This window comes from Urocitellus parryii, chromosome 11 (genome assembly GCF_045843805.1).
Source record: "Urocitellus parryii isolate mUroPar1 chromosome 11, mUroPar1.hap1, whole genome shotgun sequence".
In the NCBI taxonomy this organism is placed as follows: Eukaryota; Metazoa; Chordata; class Mammalia; order Rodentia; family Sciuridae; genus Urocitellus; species Urocitellus parryii.
The window spans coordinates 98,245,202-98,270,035 of NC_135541.1; the positions used below are offsets into that span (position 1 = coordinate 98,245,202).

A 24,834-nucleotide genomic window follows, 5' to 3' on the forward strand; every position below is an offset into this window, starting at 1 on the left:
CCTTTCCTTGCTGTGAGAGTTGTTTTGATAAGGAGTGTGTGGTTGGTTAAGAGCCTTTCCTGCCTGGGTGGGTTGGTCAGCAGCCTTCCCTGCTTGGATTTGTTGCAGTGGAGGAGCATGCTCTCAGGTGCAGAGCTGCTCTGCAGGTTGAGCCTGGCTGTATCCACTTTGGGACACAGGTCTTGAGCTCTTTCTGTATAACGAAGTTATTTAAGATTTTTGCCCATTGTTATTGATGAGAATGACTCACTGATTTTGTTTAGTTTTGTCTTTTTGGTACAGTTTTTATACCAACATTATTCTAGTCCAGAATTATGATTTTGGGAGTGATTTCTTATTTTTCCTATTCTCTGCCTTTTAGCAGGATTTGTAGAACTTGTTGTCCAGATCTTGATTTTTTTTTTTTTTTTTTTTTTGGTTACTGGGATTGAACTGAAGGGTGCTTTATCATAGCTACATCCCCAGCCCTTTATATTTTGAGACAGGGTCTTGAGATCATGGCTGGCCTCAAACTTGGGATCCTCTTGCCTTAGCCTCCCAAGTAGCTGGGATTATACAAGGTACACAAGCAGACGCATAGCCTGTTCTGTTGTGAACACCTCACAGGTGAGATGCTGGGGGTGGTCCTGAGTTGAGGTTGAGGGAAGAGTGGATCTGGGGTTCTGTTGTGGTAGAGGTGATGAACATTAGTATAAGTTGAGTACAGTTGTTGGACAGCCTGTCCACTGACTGTTGTCTTTTGTTGTTTAGCAGTTCACAGTAAACCGGAGCTTTATAATTTTTCACTTACTTCCATGATCATTCAGTGTCTTACAGAACAGGAGGTTTAGTTAGGCAAACAGGTCCTAGGAACATTAACTTTGAGTATTCCTGAGATGCTTATCAGAAACATAGAAAGCCCGGTTCAAGGGGTTTCAGGTCATACAAACTCAGTGTAGTCCAGTGCTCAAGGTCTGCTGGCCGTCCTCAGGGGTTCTTTAGGACGCTTTCAGGGTTTGTGAGGGGGGTTTGCATTTCCCCTGTCAGTGTTTCTGCTGGGTGCAAAAGCATGATGGGCAAAGATGTTGGTGTCTCAGTGGCTCCAATGGCACCATCCATGCATTCTTGCTAGCCTGTTACCAGCACCCCAGGCCAGAGGTACTGCTGGGGTCCCCACCGACTGGATTCAGTTGCCTGACTGCATCAGAAATGAGAGAAAGGGCTGGGGATGTGGCTCAAGCGGTGGCACGCTCGCCTGGCATGTGTGTGGCCCAGGTTCGATCCTCAGCACCACATACCAACAAAGATGTTGTGTCCACCGAAAAATAAAAAATAAATATTGAAAAAAATTCTCTCTCTCTCTCAAAAAAAAAAAGAAAAAAGAAAAAAGAAAACAGCACAAACATAAGAATTTAATCACAGTTTGGACCAAACTGGGGTGACAGCTAATCTGCCTCTGTCCATCCTGCAGGAACATTGCAATTCATAGGTACAAAAGCCAGGAGTTATGTGGATTTAGCAAGCTGTGGTCCAGTTTTTCAGCCTTGCTGTCAACTCCCAGTCTTTGGAGTCAGTTCCTCTGTTCCCATTCTCAGCGTGGGAAAGTTTAGTTGCAGAAAAACAATGGATCAGGAAATTTGGGAGGTGGGGGCTCTGTTACAGCCTTGCACTTGCGATAACAAGTTTTATTTTGTTAAATCTTGCGCTTTTGTTACATGTGTTTTTAATATGTTCAAGCACTTCTGCCACACGTGGAGGAATCTGGGTGTCTGAAGGGCTTCCCTTGGGTGCTTGGTACTGCAGTGGGCTTGTGTTTTCTTCCCCACGGAGCACTGCTTTTCCTGAAAGAATGACTGACATAATGTTTTCAAAAAATGGGTGAAGTGAGGGCTGTGGCTGTGGCTCAGTGGTGGAGCGCTTTCCTAGCATGTGTGAGGCACTGGGTTCGATTCTCAGAGCCACAAGAAAATAAATAAGTAAATAAAATAAGATATTGTGCCCCATCTATAACTTAAAAAACAAAAAACAAACAAAAAGAAATCCACCCAAAACCTAAAAAACCATGTCTTCTGGTTTGAGTATAAGGTGTCCTCCTGAAAAGCTCATGTGGCCATGCAGGAATGTTTAATGATGAGATTATGAAAGATGTGACCTCATTAGTGGATTAATCCATTTGATGGATTCATAATTTGATTGAATTACTGGGTGGCAACTAGGTTAAGCTGGAGGAAGCAGGTCACTGGGTGGGCCCTTAGGGATTATGTTTTGTCCCAGGTCCCTTGCCTGCTTCCTCTCTGTATCCTGGCTGCCATGAGCAGAGCTGATCTCCTCCAGCAGCACTTCTGCCATGATGTTCTGCCTCATCGTAGGCCCAGAGCAGTGGAGCTTGCTGACTGTGGACTGAACCTTTGAAACTGAACCAAAATAAACTTGTCCTTCTTAGAGTTGTTCTTGTCAGATATTTTAGTCACAGTGATGAAAAGCGACCAACACACCATGCCATGTGTGGGTCAAAGAATCACTTAAAGTATGAGGTAGAATAATAGATTTTAATGTAACAGTGTGAAAAAGTTATTGAAATGGTTTCAGATTCTGTACTGTAGATGACCTTTAAGAAGCTACCCCTAGGGGCTGGGGATGTGGCTCAAGTGGTTGCACGCTTGCCTGGTATGCATGAGGCACTGGGTTTGATTCTCAGCACCACATAAAAATGAAATAAAGATATTGTGTCCACCTAAAACTGAAAAATATATATTAAAAAAAAAAGAAGCTACCTCTACTTGAGGTTTGGCGCAGTAGCAGAGTATTGGGGTTAGGGATTTAGCTCACTGGTGGAGTGCTTGTCTATATGTGCAAGGGACCCTGAGTTTGGTCCTCAGTCCTGAAAAGAAAAGTATTGACAGTTATTTGAAAAGACTGCATTTAGTATGTAAGGCTGGATTTTCTTTGTCTTCAGCTGAAGCAACACATTGTGCAGATTGCATTTTTTCTTATTTTTTGGTTCTGGGGATTGAACCCATGGGTGCTCTGCACTAAGTTACATCCTTAGCCGCCTTATTCTTTATTTTCAGACAGGGTCTTGTGAAGTTCCCAGACTGGCCTTGAATTTATGCACTTTCTGCCTCAGTTTCCCGTAGCTAGAATTACAGGTGTGCATCACTGTGTCCAGCTCACTAAAATGTTTTGTTTGGGAAAATAATCTTTTTTTTTCTCCCCCTGTGGTGCTGGGGATCAAACCCAGGGCCTAGTGCATGCAAGGCAAGCACTCTACCAACTGAGCTATATTCCCAGCCTGAAAATAGTCATTTTTAAAAAAATATTAAAATGCCAAGTTGGGTGTGGTGGGCACACCTACAATCCCAGTGATACTGGAGGCCAAGGCAGGTGGATGGCAAGTTTGAGGCCAGCCTGGGCAATCTAGCAAGATCCTATCTCAAAATTTTATAAAATTAAAAATAAAAATATCATTTATGTTAACATGTAACTTTTTTTGGGGGGGTACTGGGGATTGAACCAAGGGGTGCTTAACTACAAAGCACATCCTCAGCCCTTTTTATTTTTTATTTTGAGATAGGGTATTGCTAAGTTGCTTAGGGTCTCACTAAGTTGTTGAGGATGTCCTTGAACTTATGATCTCCTATCTTAGCTTTCCCAGATACTGGGATTATAGGCATGCCTGGCTGTGATTAATTTTTTATTGTTAATTTAAAATAAATCAATAAAAATGAAAAAACCCTCATTTTAATTTTCAAAATGATAAAAGCTGATAATTATAGCTGGCAAAAGCTTTTACAGATCTTCCATAATTGTTAGGAGTATAAAAGTGTCTGGAAAATGAAAGTTTGAGAATGGCTGGTTTGTAGAAAAGAAAATACTTAGTGATCTTGTAGTTCTTGGGATGCGGGAGGTGAGGCCGGGCGTTTCAGGTTGATACTAGCCCCTCCTGCCAGCAGAGGCGGATGTCTCTGTCAGTGCTCCGCAGCAGGCTGTGAGGGAATGTGAACACGACCACCCCCTTGGCCTCCGGGTCTCTCTGAGCAGTGAGTGCAGCGCAGTATATTTCTTCTCTTCATCAACCTCGCACGCCCCTCTGTGGGAGGAGAGCTTGTTGGAGGACTGTGGGGCCTGCAGAAGAGCAAAGCCCTAAGCACCACACACGGAAGCAGCCGGTGCTGAAAAGTGAGTGTTTTAATTAAAAATATCCATCACCCAGTGGCTCTTCTTTTTCCTTTATTTCTCAAGTGTGGCAAACGCTAATAAACAGTGGTTGCACTCTGGTTCTGTCGTAATTGTTGGTTGGCGAGTAGGGCTTTTTCCTCTTAGTGCTTTCAGATAAAACCCTGTCCTCATGACAACTCTCCCTTTTTATTTTTATTTTTTTGTTACCTAATAGCAGTTTTTAAAATCATCATTATCATTATTATTTGTTCTTTCTATATACATGGCAGTAGAGTATATTTGACATATCATGCAGACATGGAGTATGACTTCCCATTCTTGTGGTTGAACACGATGTGGCGTGTGAACATAGGAAATTTATGTCCGATTCATTCTACTTTCTTTCCTATTCCCGTCCCTCCCTTTTAAATTTTGGCTTATGTGTATTTCAGAAGTTAGAGATAAAAGGTTATAAGAACCTTCAGGAAATGCCTGCACTGTTGTGTGTGACTGAGAGCCAGAGATGGGGAGAGTTGGGGTGGGGAGAAAACAGCGCCTGCATCATGGGCACCCTTCCCCACTCAACCGTGCTTTGCTCCTGGGCTGATTGTTGGGTGGATTCACCACTGAATTGATCTGGAGGGAGAGGAATCCCAGAGTTGCCTGGAGACAGGGTTCCATTGTGTAATCTCGGGAAATCTCCATCAAGAGCATGTCAACTTTCTCTGCCAATACTGTTTTACTGAAATAGGCAAAAGTATTCCAGGTAATGAATGATCCCTTGTTCTTCCTTGTGTATATGCCCTTTTTGCCTTTGAAGTGGTGGTAGTGAAAAAGTTATTCAGATCAGGGGAAGGGTGTTGGAATTTATGAACATTTTTGTGTTTATTGAGTGGGTTGATTTTGGGGGGGTGCCTACTGCAATGTAGTAGAGGGGATGTATATTGGTTTTTTGATCTTGTGGAAATTGACCTTTATATCAGTCCCCAAGTTTTATTTTAAAACATCTTGTTTTATTAGGTAGAAGAAAAGTCAAAGCACAAGAAATAGAAGTCCAATCTTTTAGTATAACCCCAGGGCTCCCCACTGAGAGCACAGACTGCTGCTTCTGAGGTGGTGGGTGGTGCGTTGGGCAGCAGCAGCTGGGCAGGGGTATTCCGAAGTGTGAGTACACCCTTTGTTGCTAAGAGGTGTTGGGTTTGGTTTGGTTTTACCCTTCTCACCAGTGTTGCCAAGCTCTTTTGATTTGTCATACATGAGTTCTGGCCATTGTAGGGCAAAGAAGGATCCCCTCTATTCCCCTTGGTTTTTATGTGGGCTCTTTGGCTGAATATAGGAACCAGATTAATACAAGAGGTGATTAACAAGAGAAAAGCATAGAAATTTTATTTATTTTATATGTACCTGGGGATCTTCACAGGATTGAAGTTGGAAGAAATGACCAAAGCATGATGCTTATATACTTTTACACCCAGAACAGTAAATGTGTGAAGGATTGACTGGTAGGCAGATGGCTACCTAGACTGGGGTGGTAAACTCTGGGAATGTCACTGTATGAGGGAGGTAGAAGCTTGTGGAAATGAGCATTGCTTCAGAGTTTAATTTAGATTTGCTACAGCCCAGTGGCTAGTCTCTGGTGATCTCTTTTCCAGTGTTGGTATGGGAGGGACATTGCTTCTGAAAGGGTCTTCATGGCTTGCTGCATGGAGGGAAAGGCATACCCAGGGTCCTTCCTGCAGTTACATGTCCTGATGAGCTGGTTTAGCTTAACATAATCAATACTGCATGGGTCTGCTTTGCCTTCATGCCTTCACCATCAGACAGCTGCCCTGTGTTCAGGGTACAGGGTTTTGGGGAGATCTTGCTGGGGACTTTGTAAAATGTGATGGAGTTTATCCCTACCTTTTGGACCCATGCAAGTTGAGTCTTGTTAGCTTTTCCATTGCTATAGTTTTCATCTTACCAGGTGGAACTAGGGTGGTTAGTTTCCTGCAAGTACTACTTAGGTGGAAATGTTGGGCAGACATGCACACTGGAGTGTGCTGGGAGCAGGTCATCTGGGGCAGGTATGGTGTTCGCATTTTTTCTCATTAGTATTTCCATTTTATTTTAAGGAAACCAGTTTATTCCTGCTGTGTTCTCATGCTCAAAATTTCCTATTGAAATTGGAATCAATAAGTAGGGGATTGACCTATCAGCATCTTTGAATGTTAAAAACTTAAGAAAAGTCTGCTTGTTTTCTTAGTTAAATCTATTATAGTATTCTGTTCTTGAGTTTTCCTTCTCTGCTCTTCAGAGGTGCCTCAGAAGTTGGCAGGTGCCCTGAGGCTCCATTTCCCCTGGTTCTTCAGGCAGGCATCATAGAGCTCCAACTTCTTGTTGTTTCAGATGTCTTAGTAGCTATTTATCCAGGATTGTGGGCGTGGGTGAGCACGTTATGTATGCATGAGGTCATGGCTGATGCTAGGGCCATTTGAGCAATTCTCTGTTGTGATGAGAAGGATGTCCATCTGACATTTTAAAATTTCTAAAGTTGTGTAACTGTTTCCTTTTATTATTTTATCCTTTAGGATGGTGTTATGGTGTCTGTATTTGGGATCTCTGGCTGAGTGAGGAAGCATTTTGGAGGAAAGCCCCATGCTATTTTAATCCTAATGGTGCTGATTCTGTTATGTAATTTACATGAACTCAGAGGTTGGCCTGAGAGTTATGGAGTACAACAGAGATCTGGCCCATGTCACAGGTTTACCAAAGCAAAGGGAAGTTTACTTTTTTTTTTTTTTTAACTTGAAAATGTTGTGGTTGTTTCTTGGGTTGTCCATCCAGCGACTATGCCAGGCTTATGCTTTGCACCTGCTCCTTTCCCCACTTGTATGGGTTTCCCTGATGTGCAGTGAAAAGTAGGAACCACTGTGGAGGTTGGATTTGTGGTCTGCCTCCCTCATCACGCTGTTTTTGTGATGAAAATACTTCATTCAACAAGAATAATTTCACTTTTATTTACACAATATGACCTATGAACTTTCTTGAGTAAAATTGAAAATAATTTAAAATCTAATTTTTCTTAGAATCTATAAGGGATGGCAAAAGAGCTAGAGCTCAGGACGAGGAGCATTCGGCATAGATAGTTGTTAGCCTGAGAGCATCAGCTCTAGTGGAAGGCTCAGCCTGTAATCAAGTACTAACAGGCACTGAGTGTTGGGACTGGTGGAAAGGTATGTTTTTGACCCAGTGCTGTCTGTCAGGCAGCCTGTAATTGGTGGTGGCTGGTGCATCCCCTGGGTTAAAAAGGGAGAAAGTTGGTTACCATCTGGCTGTGCAGACGTGGAGCTGTGTTGAATCCCTCAGGCTCCCCCTGCTTTGATGATTCAGCAGAGGCTGCGCTAGACTCACCATGGGTACTCATGGCTGAGGTGTACTGCAGTGAAAGAACACGGAAGCAAACAAGTCAAGGGAACAGGGGTGTGGGCTGAGGTCTGTAGGATGCCAGGCACAAAGTTCCAAGTGCCCTCTCCTAGGGAGTTCCACCAGACAGGCTTAATTCCTCTGGAACAAGTTAGGGCAGCATATATGACGTGTTGCCAACCAAGTGGTTCTTTAGAGAATTAGTCCCCAGTGTTTCTGTTGGATGTTGGTCTTGGGGGCACTCTCTATCTGGCAGATACCAAAACACTAGGCTCCCAGAAGGCATGATCATATTATTTGTACAGATGGTTGAGGCCCAGTGAGCCACTCTTATCACCAGGTGGTCGGAGCTCCCAGAAGTCCAGGCTGCCAGCACCCAGCCCCCAGCCGAGGGTCCACTCTGCATGCAGTCTTTTCCTGGGGACAGTTTAGGTGTGCTGTGTTAGGTCCTCTCTGGGCAGGCACCCAGTTACCTTTTTCTTTTGGATTGACATCTCTTTCTAAAATACAGAGAATGGGAAAACTAAAGGGTAAAAGACAAAAGAGCAAATACTGACACATATATCACTGCTTGAAGTTTCCAACTGACCTGTGACACGTGATGTAGGTGTAGTCACCAAGGGTGAGTGGAAGGTAAGTGGGGAGATGAAAAGACTTACTTCTTTAGAATTGTATGGTAAATATGGGTAGAAACTGAACTTTCCTGAGCTTTGCTGTATACATACTAAATGCTGGTAGAGTTGCTTTTGTGAGAACATCCTTGAAGTACCTATAAAATGTATTTGTATTGCAAAAGTGGTTAAAGTAGTTTTCTTAGTCTTCATAAATTTGGATAATATTATTAAGCAAAATAATAGGCTAGTCTTTAGATGGAAGAGACAAAGAAGGAGAAATTTGTCTCTGGAGCAGAGTAGCTAATGACACTGTTCCCTGTTATTCTGGAAGGTAAACTCCTGTGGTGTTGGCTGCATTCCTCATGGCCATCTGTGTAGCGCATGGTCCATTGCAAACAGGAACATCTGCACGACTAGGTGAATGCAGGTGGTGGGTGACGTCATCGAGAGCTCCTTAGGTGTCAATTATCCCTAGGTCCAGCTGGGCTTCAGTCAGCTTCTGAAGGCAGATGGGCCCATTCCTAGGGTGGGGCAAAGAGAAACATGAATTTAGTGGACTTTTAAAAAAATGAACTTGAGTACAACATTGTAAGTAATAGTTAATCCATGTGTTGTGGTCCGTATTTCATCCAGGCTCTCAGATACCTGGAGCTAAGGATTTAAGGGTAGGTTTTCAGTTAGGCAAGACTGAGTACTCTTCTGTTTTAAATGAACTGTTTAAGATGATTGCAGATTTTACAGTATGCAAAATGATGGAGACCCCATATACCTTTACCCCGTTTCCTCTAGTGCTGATATCTTGAAAAACTCTGCTGTAGCATCACAGCTCAGATTTTGGCATCCATGCAGAATGTTCTACCAACACAGATCCCTCCTTGCCCTCTGACAGATGCCGCTCCCAGCCCCCCAAATCACTAGAAGTCCTCTGTTGCTATAGCTTTGTCATATCAAGAGTGTCTTATAAATGGAATCATATCATACATATGGGACTGGCTCTGTTCCCACTCAGCATGATTCTCTGGATAGCCGTCTAAATTGTGAGTGGAAGTTACTTGTCCCATTTTGTTGCTGGGTGCCCAGAAGTAGATCTGCACAGACATGTTCAGTTGACTCTCAAGGAATGTGTGAAAACAGTGCCGTTCAATGAAGTTTTCAGCAAGCAGTGCTATGTCCCAAGAAAGGGCTTCGCTCAACACTTCACCCCTGCACACCAGCTACACAAAGTGAACACCCCAACTGCAAGACTCCTGACCTTAGAACCTCTAGAAGGAACAAGAGAACCTTCCTGACTTTGCATTAAGATACAGGAGGCATAAGCCACACGATCTAGTGGCACATTGAACTGCATCAAAATCAAACACTAGCTTTGAAACATACCATTGAGAAAAGGAAAGACAGGCAATGACTGAAAACTGCCAAGCATACGTCTGACACAGACTTGCATGTGGTATGCATAAGAACTCTCAGAATCCCACAACTGGGAAAATGCAGCCCAGTTAAAGAATGGTGGCGAAAGACTTGCATGGTCCTTGCCCAGGTGAGACACACAAGTGGCAGATGATCACACGGAGGACCACCGCAGAACCGACCTGCACTCAAGGCAAGATTGGACTAGCCAGGGATGGGAAGCCACTGGCGTGCCCCTTCTTGGCTAACACGGGTGTGTAGGTGTTAGGAGCCACAGCAAAAATATTGATACAGGCACCTTTGGATTTTATTGACTGCCAGCCAGCAATTCACATTCATATGGTAATTGGACTCATGCTGTCTAGCTGGGCCCATTTTCAGGACTCAGGTTACTCATGTCACTCTTGTAATGGGAGAGTTCCCATTGGTTGGGAAAGGATGGTAGGAGGGTGTTCCGGGGGAAGGGGAAACCGCCCGGCTCAGGTAAAACACACACGTGGCGGACCCACCTGTTAGGGGACGCACACGGCCTCTCTCTAAATAAAACTTTGTCTCAGTTTGACTGGCTTGTGTTTTTGTGCCCAACCGGGTTGCAAGATTGCAAGCCCGCGTGCACTGACAGCTCAGCAGGGGATCGCTCAGCAGGGGTGCCGCAGGCAGTGCTCCGCAGCAGGAGCGGGACTCAGCCGGCCCGGGGCCAGGCAGTTTGCGGCATGTAGGCACTTGGGGGACATTTGGCTGCTTCTCATAAAGTTAGGAGCACACCCCAGCAACCCACAGAGGAACCTAAGAAGTTCATGCAGAAACCTATACATCCCACCACCAGCCTCTGCCCCCTGGCCTTCCTGGGAGACGCAGTGGGCGGCAGCTCACTGCCTGGCTATGATGGCCCAGGGCTGCATGCCCCCTTCCTTTGCAAGTTAGGCTTCTCTGGAAGGGTGCCCATCAGGTAGCGGTGGCCGTGGATCTCACACTGGAGATTTTCTTGGTTTTTATTTTGGCCTGAAACTTCATCATCCTACTCTTACTGTAGAGCAGTAGTTCTCCAAGCTAGTCACCCTAGGCTGGTGCCATTTCTTTTTTTTTTTTTAATATTTATTTTATAGGTATAGTTGGACACATGCCTTTATTTTATTTATTATTGTTATGTGCTGCTGGGGATCAACCCAGGGCCTCACACGTGCTAGGCAAACACTCCACTGCTGAGCCACAACCCCAGTCCCCTGGCTGTCATTTCATTTGGCACTTTAAATTTGACTCCATGGGGGCTAGCGTTAGAGCTCAGTGGTAGAATGCTTACCTAGCACGTCTGAGGCACTGGGTTTGATCCCCAGCACCACAAAAAATACATAAATAAGTAAAATGAAAGTATTGTGTCCATCTACAACTAAAAAAAAAAAAGAAAAGAAAAATTTGACTCCGTGATGCCTTCTTGCTAACGAGAAGCCAAGGTCAAGCTGTGTGGGTAGGAAGGTGTCAGTAGCGGAGGGAGGAGACAGGCATCTAGGCTCACCCGCCCTGGGCTGCTCCGCCCTGTCTTGTCCTGGTCCCGGACCTGAGCATCTGAGCTCCCGAGGCTGCTGCTTGTCAGTGACATCTCTTTTGAAGTGTTTATGGGTTCCCTGTGACTGACCTGACCATGAGGAAATGTCCCTTAGCAGCTGCTCCTCCAAGAAGAGCCATCTCAGCCTGGTAGAAGGAAGCCCATGTCCAAAGCCAGTCCTTCCCTGTAGGCGTCGGCACCGTGGGCAGGGCCCAGCAAGGCCCAGCCGAGGGGCTGCACAATTCAGACATGAGCATCTCTTATCACCAAAGGCAAGAAGGCTGGAGGGCTCCTTAAGAGTGGACCCCTGTGGGGAGTCACAGAGCAGGGCACTCACTGCAAGGTGGCCTTGAGAGCCAGGCACACAGGTGGAGGAGGCCAACCTTCAGTACTGAGGCCAAAGAGTGGGTCCTGGGGAGGGAGGCTCACCACACACAGCTGACCCCCTGCCTGTCTGCTGGAGGATGCTGAGGGCACCTGCAAGGCAGAGGGCCTTCTGTGTCTGTGTGAGAGCCCCTTGGGCCACCCTCCCTTCCAACTTCAGGCTGGTGTGTGCGCAGAGCACCGAGGCAGGTGGGGACAAGGTGCAGGCCTAAAGGTTTTGGAGAGAATGGGTCTGAACAAGATGAGCAACTGAAGTACTCAAGGGGAAGAACAGAGAAGGTGAGGCCCGACCCATCTCCCAGCTTCCACCAAGTCCTCCTTCCCACCCCGGGGACAAGCTGGAGGCCACAGAGCTCCCCTGCAGGGATCCCAAGCCGGCTCCAGAGAAGCTCTGTGGCTTCCAGATGCCCAGAGACCACAGGTCCCATTGCCCTGCTGCCAGCTTCCCCAGTTGCCCGACAGGAAGTGAGCACGGAGTCCCACACTGCGAGAGCATGGGGACAGGTGTCCAGAGCGCCTGGCTGCCCTGTGCAGGGCCCACTGTTGGGCATGGTGGAGCATGATGTCCAGGACAGGGATCTGACCCCCATGTGGGGTGCAGGCGAGGCCAGCACAGGGCAGAGGATCATGTCCCCCTCTCTCCTTCTCAGATGATGGCGCCATCAGGGTGTGGAAGAACTTTGCTGACTTGGAGAAGAACCCAGAGATGGTGACTGCATGGCAGGGGCTCTCAGACATGCTGCCCACCACACGAGGTGGGTCTGGGCTCTTTGGGGAGGAAGTCCAGAGCTGCAGGGGTCACTGTTCCAAGGCCTCTGGACCAGCTCCCTACCAGCCACCCATTCACATCAGAGTCCCCAGTTCATTAGTAGGTGGCCTCTCCTGATAGCCATGAGGCTTACAGGCCCAGGGTTCTGAGTGCCTTTGAGTCTTGGGTATGGCCCTGAGCTCTGGTCACACCTGTCCTGGTGTGAAGCTGAATGTGGCTTGGAAACACACTGTGGTTAACTGGCCCTGAGCAGCAAATGTCACATGTTCTTGAGGACCAGTGTGGTGGGCTGCCCAGGCTGGTGAGATCGGCAGCCACCAAAGCAGCTCTGGGCGTGGCTTTGCACCATCCAGCAGTTTGGGAGGACCACCAGGTCAGCCTTTCCAGGCCTGAGTTTCCAGAGCCCTCTGTGCATCTTGGAATGGCCACCTGTGAGCACAGCCCTCTGACCCTGGTGACACCAGGTGAGGTTACTGTGGCCCACCACTGGCTGCTCCTCCTCCTGCCTGTGATTTCCACAGCCCCATCCGAGTCCTCTTCCCAGCCCCTGTCTGTGTGGGGCCTCTCCTGGTTCTCTCAGTTCTGTCCCTGCCCTTCTCTCCTGCAGAGAACATCAAAATGAGCCCCTTCTCTCTGGACCTTGCTATTGAGACAAATTATAAGCAAGTAGAACCTCACTCCTCCCATAGCCAGTGTGTTTCTGGGTCGTCAGCTGCAGAATCTAGGTTCACAGGGAGACCTGCCTTCCAGAGCTCTCTGTCCTTGCCCATCTTTAATGTGGAGTCACAGCTGCCTGTCCTCGGGCCACAGGGCCTACAGGGTGTTGGAGGGATGTGCCAGGGAACCTTCTGGACTCACATCTTAGTGTTTTGTAAGAATTCTTACATTAAAAGTTCAAGATAAAGGGAAGATGAGTGAGAAAACTCAAGATGCCACACACACGAGGCCCTGGGCCCCCCCAGCCCCACCCCCCAAAAAACAAACTGCTGGGGACTTTCAGATCTGGGTGGCGGGTTATAAGGGTTTATTTCCACCGTGTTCCTTCGTGTATGCTCAAAACCTTTATAATTACACAGTTAAAGCCGTGTGGGGCTGGGGACGTCGGTCAGCAGTGGGGCACTCACCTGGCATGTGGAAGGCCCTGGATTCCATGCCCGGCACCACACACACAAAATATTTTTGTATTAAGTAGAAACTATGATGCGAGTGTATAACTCCCTGTCCAGTTCCAGACAGAAAAGGACACCCTCATTTCTTTCCTTCCTATTTTTAACCGGGGCTCCTCTGCGTTGCCCAGGCCAGTCTTGAACTTGGTGCTCCCACCTCAGCCTCCCAAGTGGCTGGGCCCCAGTACTCTTCCCTCTCGCAGATGCCTCAGTGTGGAGGGTTCCAGGGCAGGCTGCCACCACCGCAGCAGCCTGAGCTCGTTGCCCTGGGAGCCCCAGCCTGGGTTCAGGAGGAGGTGGGGACCTGCCCAATGGTGGGAGGGGTGGCAGTGCTCCTTGGAGCCGCTGACTGAGTGGCTGCCTGGAGTAGCCCCAGGGACTGACCCCGTGTCCCGCTTGCCTCCCCAGGAGCTGGGATGGTGGTGGACTGGGAGCAAGAAACTGGCCTCCTCATGAGCTCAGGGGATGTGCGGATTGTCCGGATCTGGGACACCGACCGTGAAACGAAGGTGCAGGTAACCATGGTGGGCCCCACAAGCACCTCTGGTCCCTGTGCAGCCCCTTCCCCCAGGCTCTTCGCTCCCCCTGCACAGAACAGACCCCTTGCTCAAATAACCCAGACCCAGATCTCCAGAGCAAGCTCGGTCTGTGCCCGTCTCAGCCTTCCAGGGAAGCAGATGGGCAAGATGGCGCCTGCTGCTGGCGAGAACACACTCCCAGCCTCGGGAGCTGATCACCACCTTGGCTGCACATTAATCATGCACCTGACCCTGCGCTGCAGCATAATTAAGTCTAAGCTAATCCTGATCATTTTTAAATATTGTCTTATCTGGCAGATTAGGGAGTATCAGAAATCAGCGGGGTGAAATATTTTAAATTAGAAGATTAACTATTCGTGTGCTTTTCAAAGCTTTTTTTTTTTTTTTTTTTTTTTTTGAGAGTGAACCCGGGGCTTCTCAAGTGCTGAGCATGCGCTCTGCCACCAAGCCACAGCCCCACCGCTTAAAGCATCTTTTCTTTTTAGTTTTAATAAAGAAAGGGATCTGCACTGGTTTTGCCTAAGACACCTGTGAGAGGGCCATACAGGCCGCCTGCTAAAATCCAGCTGTGCCCACCGCTTTAGGAGCAGAGGCAAGACCACAGCTACCTCAGGGATGCACCTGAGGGCTCTAGCCCAGGACACCCTTCTCTAGAGTCCCTGGAGAGGCACAGGGCAGAGACCTCCCCACCCTCTCCTGTCCTCCCTACCGATGGAGAGACATTGGCCCCTTGGTGGCAAGAAGGCTGCTTGCTCCACATTGCTAAAGAACTGAGCCAGGAAGGAGGAGTGACAGGAGCTGGACATGAGGCTGGACCTCACCACTGTTAGGCACTGTGGTGACGCCCGGGAGAGCTGCAGCCTGAGGTCACCTCCTCTCACAATTACTGTGCTCGGAGATCCCATGATGGCACCAAGCAACTTTCGTTGTGCTCCTGCTGGGGAGCTTGACAGGTGCCCACTCCTCAAGGGCAAAGCATGGAGACCCTAATGCTCAGATCCGTCTCCCTGTGGAGTGTAAGGGCCTCCAGAGCCAGAGTGTCCCTGGCCACCCACCTCCTCCCCCACTCTCAGCTGCCTTCGCCCAGAGCTGTGGTCCTGGTGCCTTCCTATGTATTTTGTTGCCTCAAGGTGCAGGGAGAAGTGGGGGGGCTCTTGCAAAGGCCTGCCCCTCACACAGAGTCCACATGTGCAGATTTCCCGCAGCGTCCCCACTGGGGTTGGAAAGCACGCGTCCCTCCCTGCCCCCACAGGCCCATCTGCTGCCTGCAGCTCCCCCTGCTGGCGTTCACCAGTCCTCCTGCTGTGTGCAGCCACCAGGGGAAGCAGGGTCCACGCTTCCGCTCTTCCCTCGACTGATCAGGAGTCCTCAGGGGTAGCTAATAGGAGTTCTCCTTGCCAAAGTGTACTCTGTCTCTCTTCAGGAAAGAGGGAGATGGTGTTGGGAAGTTTAATTGGCCAATAGCCAGGTGGCCCTGGGTGCCTCCAGGATGCTGCCGGAGCTCGGCCTGCCCTGGCCAGTGCGCAGGTGCAGGGCAGGTGTTCAGGCAGATCTGGCTGCACCGAGTCCCATGTGCCCCTGCCCTTCCCTCCCATCTGAGCTCCTCAGCCTGCGATGGCCTCTGGCAGGTGGAGGCAAAGGCCGCAGTCCCCAGGGAGGGAGGTGAGGCCCATGTGGGCTTGGGGTAGCGGTGCCCCATCTCAGCCCTCTCTGTCTGGGCCAGGACATCCCCACGGGCGCCGACAGCTGCGTGACAAGTCTGTCCTGCGACTCCCACCGCTCGCTCATTGTGGCTGGCCTTGGTGACGGTTCCATCCGTGTCTACGACAGGAGGATGGCGCTCAGCGATCACCCCCACCCCCGTTTTTGCGGCCCCTGCCCCTCCACACAGCAGCAGTCACCTCACTGCCCACCGAGGAGTCCCAGCTGCTCAGTGGGACATGATGCTTTCCCCAGGAGCCCACAGCAGGTTTCCAGCCAGGCATGTTCCACGCAGGCCAGTCCCCGTGGCCGTGGAAGTGGGTGGACGGCCTTGGGCATGCTGGAGGTTGTTCCTGGAGAGACCGGCAGTGGGGGGGTCCTGGAAAGGCCCCACCATCTCAGCCTCCATCTCACATGGGTTGTGGGCCGGGTGTCCCCGTGGTCCTGTTCCTGGTGTCCCACTGCTTTCTGGGAAGTAGGCTTGGTGCCAACAGGACAGTCCAGGAGTCACAGCAGTGGCCACCAGAGATGAAATATCCTCATGGCCAGGACAGTGGGACAGGATTGAGATGGGTGTTGACTCAGGCACCCAGGAGACACCAGCTCCTGGGGACAGGGGGAAGCCAGGGCACCACAGGCTCTCATGTTCCCTGGTGGGAGGTCCCTGCCAGAACGGGCAACCTGTCCCCAGAGGCACCACTGTAGGCAGCTGGTAGACTGCTCCCAGGGGTGCAGGTCAACAGCAGGAGTCCACTGGAGCCAGCTGAATCTTGCACTTCAGAGTGGATCTCATGGGACATCCATTGTCTCCAGACCTTTAGTTAAGCCATCTTTGTCCCCTCAAAAACACCCATCTGGGCAGGCAGGCATTGAACTTGGGAGTTGGCTCCACAGAGGGCCAGAGGATCCCAGGAAGCCCCCAGCCCCAGGCAGGGTCCCCCTCAGTACTCACCCAGCAAAAGGCAGCCTTGCTCCCATCAGGCCTGGTGATTGGGAGAGAAGTCAGCACCTGTCTTCACCTCCCCCAATTCCCCGGGCATTGGCTGTGTCAGGCAGCTTCTGTGCCGACCTCGCCCTCAGAATACACCTAAGCTGGGTTCGTGGTGGTCCCTCCTCGCCCCAAGCCCAGCACCCTCTGCCCCTCAGCTGGGAGTGGGGACACAGGCTCTGGCCCTCCAGGTGTTGGCCCTACCAGTTCTGCCCTACCCAGTCCCCCAGCACCCTCCCTCCTCCCTTCCCTGCACCCGCCTCACAGCAGTGTCCCTTCCTGGCCTTACCCTGCAGCCCCTCCCGCCAGGCCCCTCGGCCCTCCCCAGGTATTTGAGAATGTTGCTATTTACATCTTGCATGGGGTCAGTCTCCCCCCAAGATGGGCAGTGGCTCCCAGGTGTAAGGATGGCTCAGAGAGCTCTCTAGACTGTGGCAGGAGGCAGCAGGAGAGCAGAGGCGTGCTACCACTTCCCAAGCTGCAGGGCAGCAGTGGGCAGCCCACAGGCCCTAGCCGCTGGTCCCCAAGCTCCAGCAGGCAGGGACACAGGGGTCTTGGAAAGCTGGGCTGAGTGGAGAACCCCAAGCAGGCCTGACCCTGCTGCTTCTGAGGCCTAGGGGTGGATTCTGAGAGTGAGTTGACATGCTTCCCCAATGGCACAAAGTCTCATGACGATCCAATGAATCAACAGACACTTGGGAAATATTAATAAACATTTTTTATGAACTATTACAACAAAGAACTTCAGCAAGAAGGAAAATGAAGTTTATGATCTTTGAGTAAACATTTTTAGCGTAACAGTCTCTGCGACCAGATATTGAAAGAGAAAAAAAATCAAGCTTATAAAACACCATTTCTCTGTTATCAACTGGAATACACTAAAAATAGGATAATGGAAATACATGTTCTTAAAGCATTTCCACAGGAAATGTCCATAATTATGACATTCTAAATCATTTAGCAATTGTATATGCTACATTAACTAAAACAAAGGTATTCCTTATTGCACATTTTAAAATTGGAAGGATACTCTAGCTTAAGTGGGGGATATTTAGGGGGAAAATATTTTGGCTCAAAATGTATACTGCACCAAGGCAGCTTCATTCTAAAAACATAAACCATTTAAAATGAACTTTTATATTTTGAAGCCAATAATCCTTTAACTTGATGAATAGTTTATAGTCCATTTTCTGACTAAGTGTCAGAGGTTAACTTTATGGGCCCTGTTTTAAGGCCTGTGAACAGCCCTCACTAATCTGAGAATTAGGTGTATATGGAGGTTCATCTTTAAAGCCTGAAGGCATCTTTTGCAGCAGGTGGTGGCCCATAGTCTTGGGGACCATGAGTTGGAAGTGGTAATGGGGCACCAGGAATGAAGTACTCTCTTGGGCCAAATGAGCCTAAAGGTCTAAATGGTGCTGGTGCGGGTCCTGGAAAAAAATCACGAGGGTCAAAAGGCAAATCCCATTTTCCAGGTGGAACACATGGTGCATATTCTCTGAAGCCTATTGGTGGACGCATACCAGGACCTGGAAAATAAAAAGGAAGTCTGGTGAACATCCTGACTTGCCAGATGAGGTAAACTGAGATGGAACAAGTTTAGTTATAGCCTTTGACCAACCAGCCATGAAGCAACATATTAAGGATTTAAACATGGCTCTACCTAGCTCCAGGCTTGTCTTTTTTCTTTCCCTACTATATAATTGCAGAATTATTTCTATCTCACAAGAGCTCCATTTATATTTGGAAGTACTATATTACCATGACAAGATGATAGATTATGAAATAAGAACTTTACTACATCAAAGAAATTTTGATAAAAGGAAATTCCACTATTTATTACTGTATCCATTAAAAATTCATGAAGTATTTCAGCATGGACTTTACACATGCCATCAGAATCAAGGTGCATGCCCTCCTGGAAAAGGCCTTCCACAGCCACCTAATTAAATCAGCAATATTTATTAGGTCACTGTTAAATCCTCCTCTTTAACACTTCCCTCTGACTTTTCTCAAGATAAGGAGGGTTTGACTTTTCTATATTCTATAACCTACTGCTTATGCTTCCATTATGGGCGATTACAAACTTTATGTTATAGGATTTTCATATCTGTGACAAAATTTTAAGTTACGGCATGTGTCTCATCCACCTTTCCATCTATTGCAGTGCATATCAACAGAGTTTCAACAAACATCTGCAGAAGTAATATTTCTGGCTTTTCTGTATATAGCCCCTTATCCTTGTCTATGAGAGATAGCTATTGCCTATCTCAGTATAAGATTATGTACTGTCCCATATGTTCCAGAAAACTGGAGGAAAAGTTAAAATGTACTCAGCTTTATCCTTTCATTGTAAAGACCTGAGATAGCAACCAACTGTTTTAGCAAGCAATAGAAATGAAAGATGAATGTGATTTATAAGTCAATCACTACTGTTCAGATCATCATACCAAATGGTGGAGGAATTGGCCGAGGCCCAAAAGGCCCACCGAGCTGAAGTGGTGGTCCATACCGAATGGGAGGTGGTGGAGGCCGTCCCATCGGGGGTCCCATGAAGGGTACCCCTGAGAAAGGAGGGGGCCCTTTCATAGCCATATGAACCTGCAATTTAAGATTTGAAAGCAGTTAAAAGTTTTAAAATTCCTATGTATTAAGACAAAGTATCAACACCGATAAAAGCTAAAACCCAAAACAGGCACCTGTCCAGAGAACACCATCAGTGCAACAAAACTACCCACCCCTCCTGTGTATTCCCACCGACAGCTTACAGAAGTTGGAAGGATGCCACAAGAGGGAGCAGTTTGTTACTGATTATATCTGCACAGGAAAGGGAAAGGCAAGAGGACTGGCAGAGGTTATTAACAGAGGTGATTTCTGACAAGTATGTCATGCTGTATTCACTACAATCTATTTCAAAGGGAGTCCCCCCTCCCCATCACTTCCCTTTCATCACAATAGCTCATTACTTCCATATTAAGAATGAACAGAATAAAATGAAAAATCCATTCTCTACCCATGTAATAATAGCTACTATTCAGAGTATCTTCAGTCAGTCTTTCATATATTATTCAACCTCTGAGATCTTTAAGTAGACTGTCTTATTTTAAATAAGAGGGAACAAAAGCAAATGGAATATCATAATTTGTTGAAGGCCACACTGCATATTAAAGGAACTCAATCCCAGGTTTGCCTCCAAGCCATGCTTTTCCCACCTCTACTCCCCTCTAACAATGGGTCTTTGCTCTCTTTTAAATCTTCTACTACAAAGGGGTTTGGGGTCTTATCTAAGGTGCCCTTAGATTTCTCTAGAGATGTATATTCCTGGAATATATATACACTGGAACTTGAGAAGTATTTTCCATCACAGTGCTATATACTGTACACCATTTGAGATATTGATTTATCATTTCCTATGAGTAGTGGGTTTGAAACTAAACAATTAAAAATTTATTTTATTATAGAGCTGCAGAAGACCTACCGGATATAATAGCAACACAGTTACAAGAGAATACACTTATGTGAACAAATGAGACCATTTCTTGGGACTGGCTCAAGAGGTCATTTCAGATGATCATTGTTTCACTGAAACAGTATTTCACTTTCAGAAAATCTGATACCAATCTAATTCAAATCACTCAAAATAGGGTTTGCGCAAATGAAGGAATTCTTAAATAACATTCTTCCAAACAAAAATAAAAATGATGAATTATATAATTTATAATGAATTTACTTTGCCTTTACTTTTACTTTATATGGTGTTTTGTGTTGAACACAAAACACCATATAAAGTTAGAGTGATAACTTTTCACATTCTATAGTTCATTATAGTTGTACACACTTAAGCAACATTCCCAAGTTAATGAGAAAAGTAAGCTCAATATTGCATGCAGTTTAAAGCAAACAAGATCAGTGTCATGCTCTGAATATCCTTCCCAGAAATGCACAGAATAAAACCCAATTCAGTTCTCAACCTCTAAGTACTTACTCCAACTGGATGCTCAGTCAAAGAAGTAATTGTGGAGACTGAGGGGGTCTCAGGTTCTTGGGGAACAGTTTGCTTTTTAAGAAACAAAAGGGATAGTACAAATAGAACACAAAGAAGGATAAAGCAAAGAGCAAGTACTGTAGGAAAGCTACATGTTCCTGCATGACCACATGATTCACAGTAACTACAGAACTTACCTCACCCTCATTCGTCACCTTAGCTGGAGAAGAACTTCTGGAACTGCTATTCATGTGAGCTGGACCACATCCTGGGTCTGTTAGAGATCAAAGAATGGATTCAGACTTAATTCTAACATGAAAAGAATAAAAATCATCCATCCACAATTACAGATTCTTTGAAGTTACTTGGTCCCTTTACCAGAGGCAACGGGTTTCCCAGATGCCTCAGAAGACCAGTACGAGGTAAAGGTCCATCCATTGACCCTTGGGAAAGAAAGACCAGAGCCCTTGTATGTATTTTTCAGAAGAAATAAATCACTGGTGGACAGGTCAGGTCAGGATTCAACAATAACTAGAAAGCAACATGAAAAATGGGTTTCCCAGGGGTTGGGGTCATAGCTCAGTTGTAGAGTGTTTGCCTAGCATGTGTGAGGCACTGGGTTTGATTCTCAGCACACATTTAAAAAATAAATAAAGATATCATGTCCATCTACAATTAAAAATATTTTTTTTTAAAAAATGGGTTGCCCAATATGTAAATCACAATTTATGAAGAGACTTAAGTAAAATAAAGAACTGCCTTGGGTTGATAGAACAGCAGATTAATAAGTACTGGTCCTAAACTTTAAGCTATAGACTTGAAGTATGTGTAGGCTGGCTTTTCTTTAGTCTGTATAACCTGACTTCCAATCTTACCAAGACTACAGTCCTATTTAGAATTGGAAATAAGACTCAGTATTTCATGTTGGAAATATGTATGCTACATAAAGTTTAAGGCTACTTTTATAATATTTGGGAAAGGAACACCATAGAGATTTAATTTAAAGATAAAGGTTTACACTTCACAGTGTAAAATTTAAAAGAAAAAAACAATACAGGGACCTCCAGGAAAAAAAAAAAATGTTTTCTATTCTAGAACAGATTTTACAGAAAACATTCACTAAGATAAAGTAAGAAATTATCTTCTATATATTGTACAGGCCCAAATTCTATGTTTTCATTAGAATATTCAAAAGGGAAAAAAAAAACCAAAACCTTGAAGTAGTTTACTATAAAGCAACATGTGAATGCTCACCAAATCCGTTTCTAGGCATAGCTTTTTGATTAAGAGTAGCAGAAGGAGGTCTCTCAGCTGGCTCTGCTGTCAGTGGAGGGGAACATTCTCCACCACTCACAGGGGATGGACCAAAAGAGCCATTATGGCTCAGTGGACCTAAAGACAACAATGCCATGTTACTACTTTAAGGCAGCCTTCTCGCTGACACCAACCCTCACCTCCCGCTTTAGCAAATCATTCAGATTATTTCATAACCATTACACACAGAAGTAAAAAGTAATTTACATACATTCTGCACCAAGAAATAAAATAGCTCCTTTTACAAAGTGCCCCCTACCTCTCCGAGGAGGATTTTGTAAATTTGGTCTTCCCGGCATAGGTTTTACAATCACGGGTTCATCTTGCCACACTGCCATCTTTTGGGTCATTTCCAATAGACTTGAATATTGAGAAAGAATGGGCTGAATTATGAAACTGCAATCTATTCCTTCATAGATAATATCTAGCATAACCTTAAAACACTATAAAACATATAGTAAGATATCAAAATCACATACTTCTGTCTCAAATTAGCAGCTTCCCTTTTCTCTTCAGCTACAGCTCTTTCTGCAGAACGAGCTTTGAGCTATTAAAGAGAAAATATTCAAATTCAGTTGCGGTAGGCTATGCACAAAATAAAGAAAAGGGGGAAAAAATCTTACCCAATTATCATGAGCTTTCTTCTCATGCATAGCAATCTGAAAAAGACAACATATTAAAAAATATGTTTTTAGGGACTCATTATAATAGCCTATAATTGTCTGTATTAGATATCAAAGAATTCTGCAACTACAGGACTGTATTAATTACTACCTGGTTTTTAAATGAGCGCTCCGCTTTCTGTAATTCTTCTTCCATCTCTTCAATTCTCCGCCTAAGAATTACAACAATTGAATAACATTTGAAACATTCTGACCATTTTCCCTTTATTCCATCAGCTATACTTTTAAAGACTTTATCATACATAAGAAAAACATTTCTATAGTTATATGAATCCAGTGTGATCAAAACTAATACTACAGGCAAGGTGCAATGCCACATGCCAGTAATCCCAATGGTTGGGAAGCTGAGGCAGGAGGATCATAAGTTCGAGGTCAGTCTCAGCAATTAAGTGGGAACCTATGCAACTGAGACCCTGTCTCAAAGTTAAAAAAAAGGTCTAAGGATGTAGCTTAGTAGTAAAGCATCAAAAATAAATAAATAAATAGATAGATAGATAAAATAAGAACCTAATACTAATAACTTCTTTATCATTTAATTGCTAGAGATTCTGAATGATAACTTACAATTTCCTTAACTGTTCATCAGTGTGTTCTCAAGTAATTCTGTTAGAAATATCTTCCTCCTTAAAACTTTTTTTCTTTTTTTCAAATTATATCCATAGAAGATTTCCAAGGTCTATCAAATGCCACACTTTTGTGGGTCTTGATAAATCACACAGCAAACTGATTTCTTAAAGAATTACTACAACATACAAACCCCCCAGAACTGTTTGCATTGACCAAGTTCCCTATGGTCTTGCCCATTAGGTATAAGTAAATTTTTGTTAACATTTTTCATTTGTTAAGTTGAAATTTATTTTTTTCTCCTGTGTGAATTGAATTTATTCATATCCTCTCGTTATTTATACTTACATGCTATTTTCTTCTATCTACATAATGTAAAAAAAGATTAAAAAGAAAGCTAACACTAGTTCATTAGACATTGACACCCTCCTTTAGAAACTGAACTCACTTGTAATTTTTAACTTCCTGTACAGAGGAAACCACCTTTTCATCTGCAGCTGACAGCCGCTGCTCTTTTTCTAGTCTCTCATATTCTTCTTGGCTTAGTTTCCTAAAATAAAGCCAGTTATCAAATCAAAAGTTTCTCTTTGTGAATATCACTTCCCACAATTCTATAAAATGCTTAGGCACATAAAATAGAAATTCAAACCTGCAATTTCGTAAATCAAACTCTGGCAAATCACTTACATTTTCTAACTTCTCCTCTTAATTCTCTACTTACCAGTAAATAAAATAAATGTGAAAACAACATGTGCCCCAAGGGCAAGTCTCCTGTGTGTAAGATAATAAAAACTCACTTTACTTCAATTTGGAAGATCAGGACTGATCAACCTAACATAAAATCTTCTAGAATATGTCTTTTAGCTATGCAATTAACCACAGAACATTTTTAACACTTTAGATATCTATTTCAAAAGAATTGTAATTAAGCAAAAAGACCAATCTGAGTTTTGATAATGTCTGTCAACCAGAAAAAGAAGCCAAACTGACCCACAATCAGAGTATTATCTACTGACAAGTTTTAACTCTGATCATGAAACTCAAGATGTTCATCTACTGAGACAAAGGTAGACACATTTAATGATTTAAAAAATACTATTTTCTGCTATCCTTGTACTACCCTCTTTAGCCATAGTTCCAATTCAAAAGATAATTAACTTGAAACTTAATTTTCCATAAATCAGAAGAACTATAGTAAAAAAGGATTATTGATACCAAATAGAAAAAGGGGATTATATATTCTTATATAGCTTCTCATTTAATTCTTCAGCAAGTATTTTATGAGTGGCTATAATATACTAGTTACCTTGTAAGATGCTAAAGAATAAAAGAGTTCACTGTTTCAGGTATAAATGATGCCTAAAGGAATATAATAATTTTCCCCACTGGCTTAAGAAGGAATATGGAGAAAACTAAATCTTGAAGGACAGAGAGAATTTTGTTTCCAATTATCAAAGAGTTAGTCTGAGGAGCACTAAGAACAATCAAAACATCTTTATAAGAATATAAAATTGTGTTTGAAGGGATCCAAGCTAAAAAGGCAGTGGAGATATATGGATGTGGCCAAGATCCATTAGAAAAAGGAATCTCAGAATTACAAGTAAGGCTGGCACTTTAAGGTACTTCTCTCCTAGG

General features: G+C 45.3%; 2 protein-coding genes across 10 annotated transcripts in view; one reads left to right on the forward strand and one right to left on the reverse strand.

The window, feature by feature from the left end:
- The window catches only part of LOC144249343 (uncharacterized), a 57,784-nt gene extending 41,587 nt beyond the window's left edge, over positions 1 to 16,197 (forward strand). Inside the window, exons 2-4 of the mRNA XM_077791586.1 lie at positions 12,141 to 12,245; positions 13,834 to 13,940; positions 15,688 to 16,197. Coding sequence (XP_077647712.1) covers positions 12,197 to 12,245; positions 13,834 to 13,940; positions 15,688 to 16,197 — 666 coding nt within the window. The 5' untranslated portion in view covers positions 12,141 to 12,196. The remainder of the gene's footprint in view (positions 1 to 12,140; positions 12,246 to 13,833; positions 13,941 to 15,687) is intronic.
- A 1,169-nt stretch (positions 16,198 to 17,366) lies between these two features.
- Positions 17,367 to 24,834, reverse strand: part of LOC144249226 (transport and Golgi organization protein 1 homolog) — a 59,891-nt gene continuing 52,423 nt past the window's right edge. For all 9 annotated transcript variants that reach the window (XM_077791483.1, XM_077791482.1, XM_077791481.1 and 6 more), the window contains 10 exons: positions 23,648 to 23,749; positions 22,727 to 22,787; positions 22,576 to 22,611; positions 22,432 to 22,499; positions 22,212 to 22,312; positions 21,893 to 22,030; positions 20,836 to 20,912; positions 20,639 to 20,710; positions 19,104 to 19,254; positions 17,367 to 18,182 (listed from right to left, as the gene is read on the reverse strand). In XM_077791483.1, the coding sequence (XP_077647609.1) occupies positions 17,941 to 18,182; positions 19,104 to 19,254; positions 20,639 to 20,710; positions 20,836 to 20,912; positions 21,893 to 22,030; positions 22,212 to 22,312; positions 22,432 to 22,499; positions 22,576 to 22,611; positions 22,727 to 22,787; positions 23,648 to 23,749 (1,048 nt within the window). In that variant the 3' untranslated portion in view covers positions 17,367 to 17,940. The remainder of the gene's footprint in view (positions 18,183 to 19,103; positions 19,255 to 20,638; positions 20,711 to 20,835; positions 20,913 to 21,892; positions 22,031 to 22,211; positions 22,313 to 22,431; positions 22,500 to 22,575; positions 22,612 to 22,726; positions 22,788 to 23,647; positions 23,750 to 24,834) is intronic.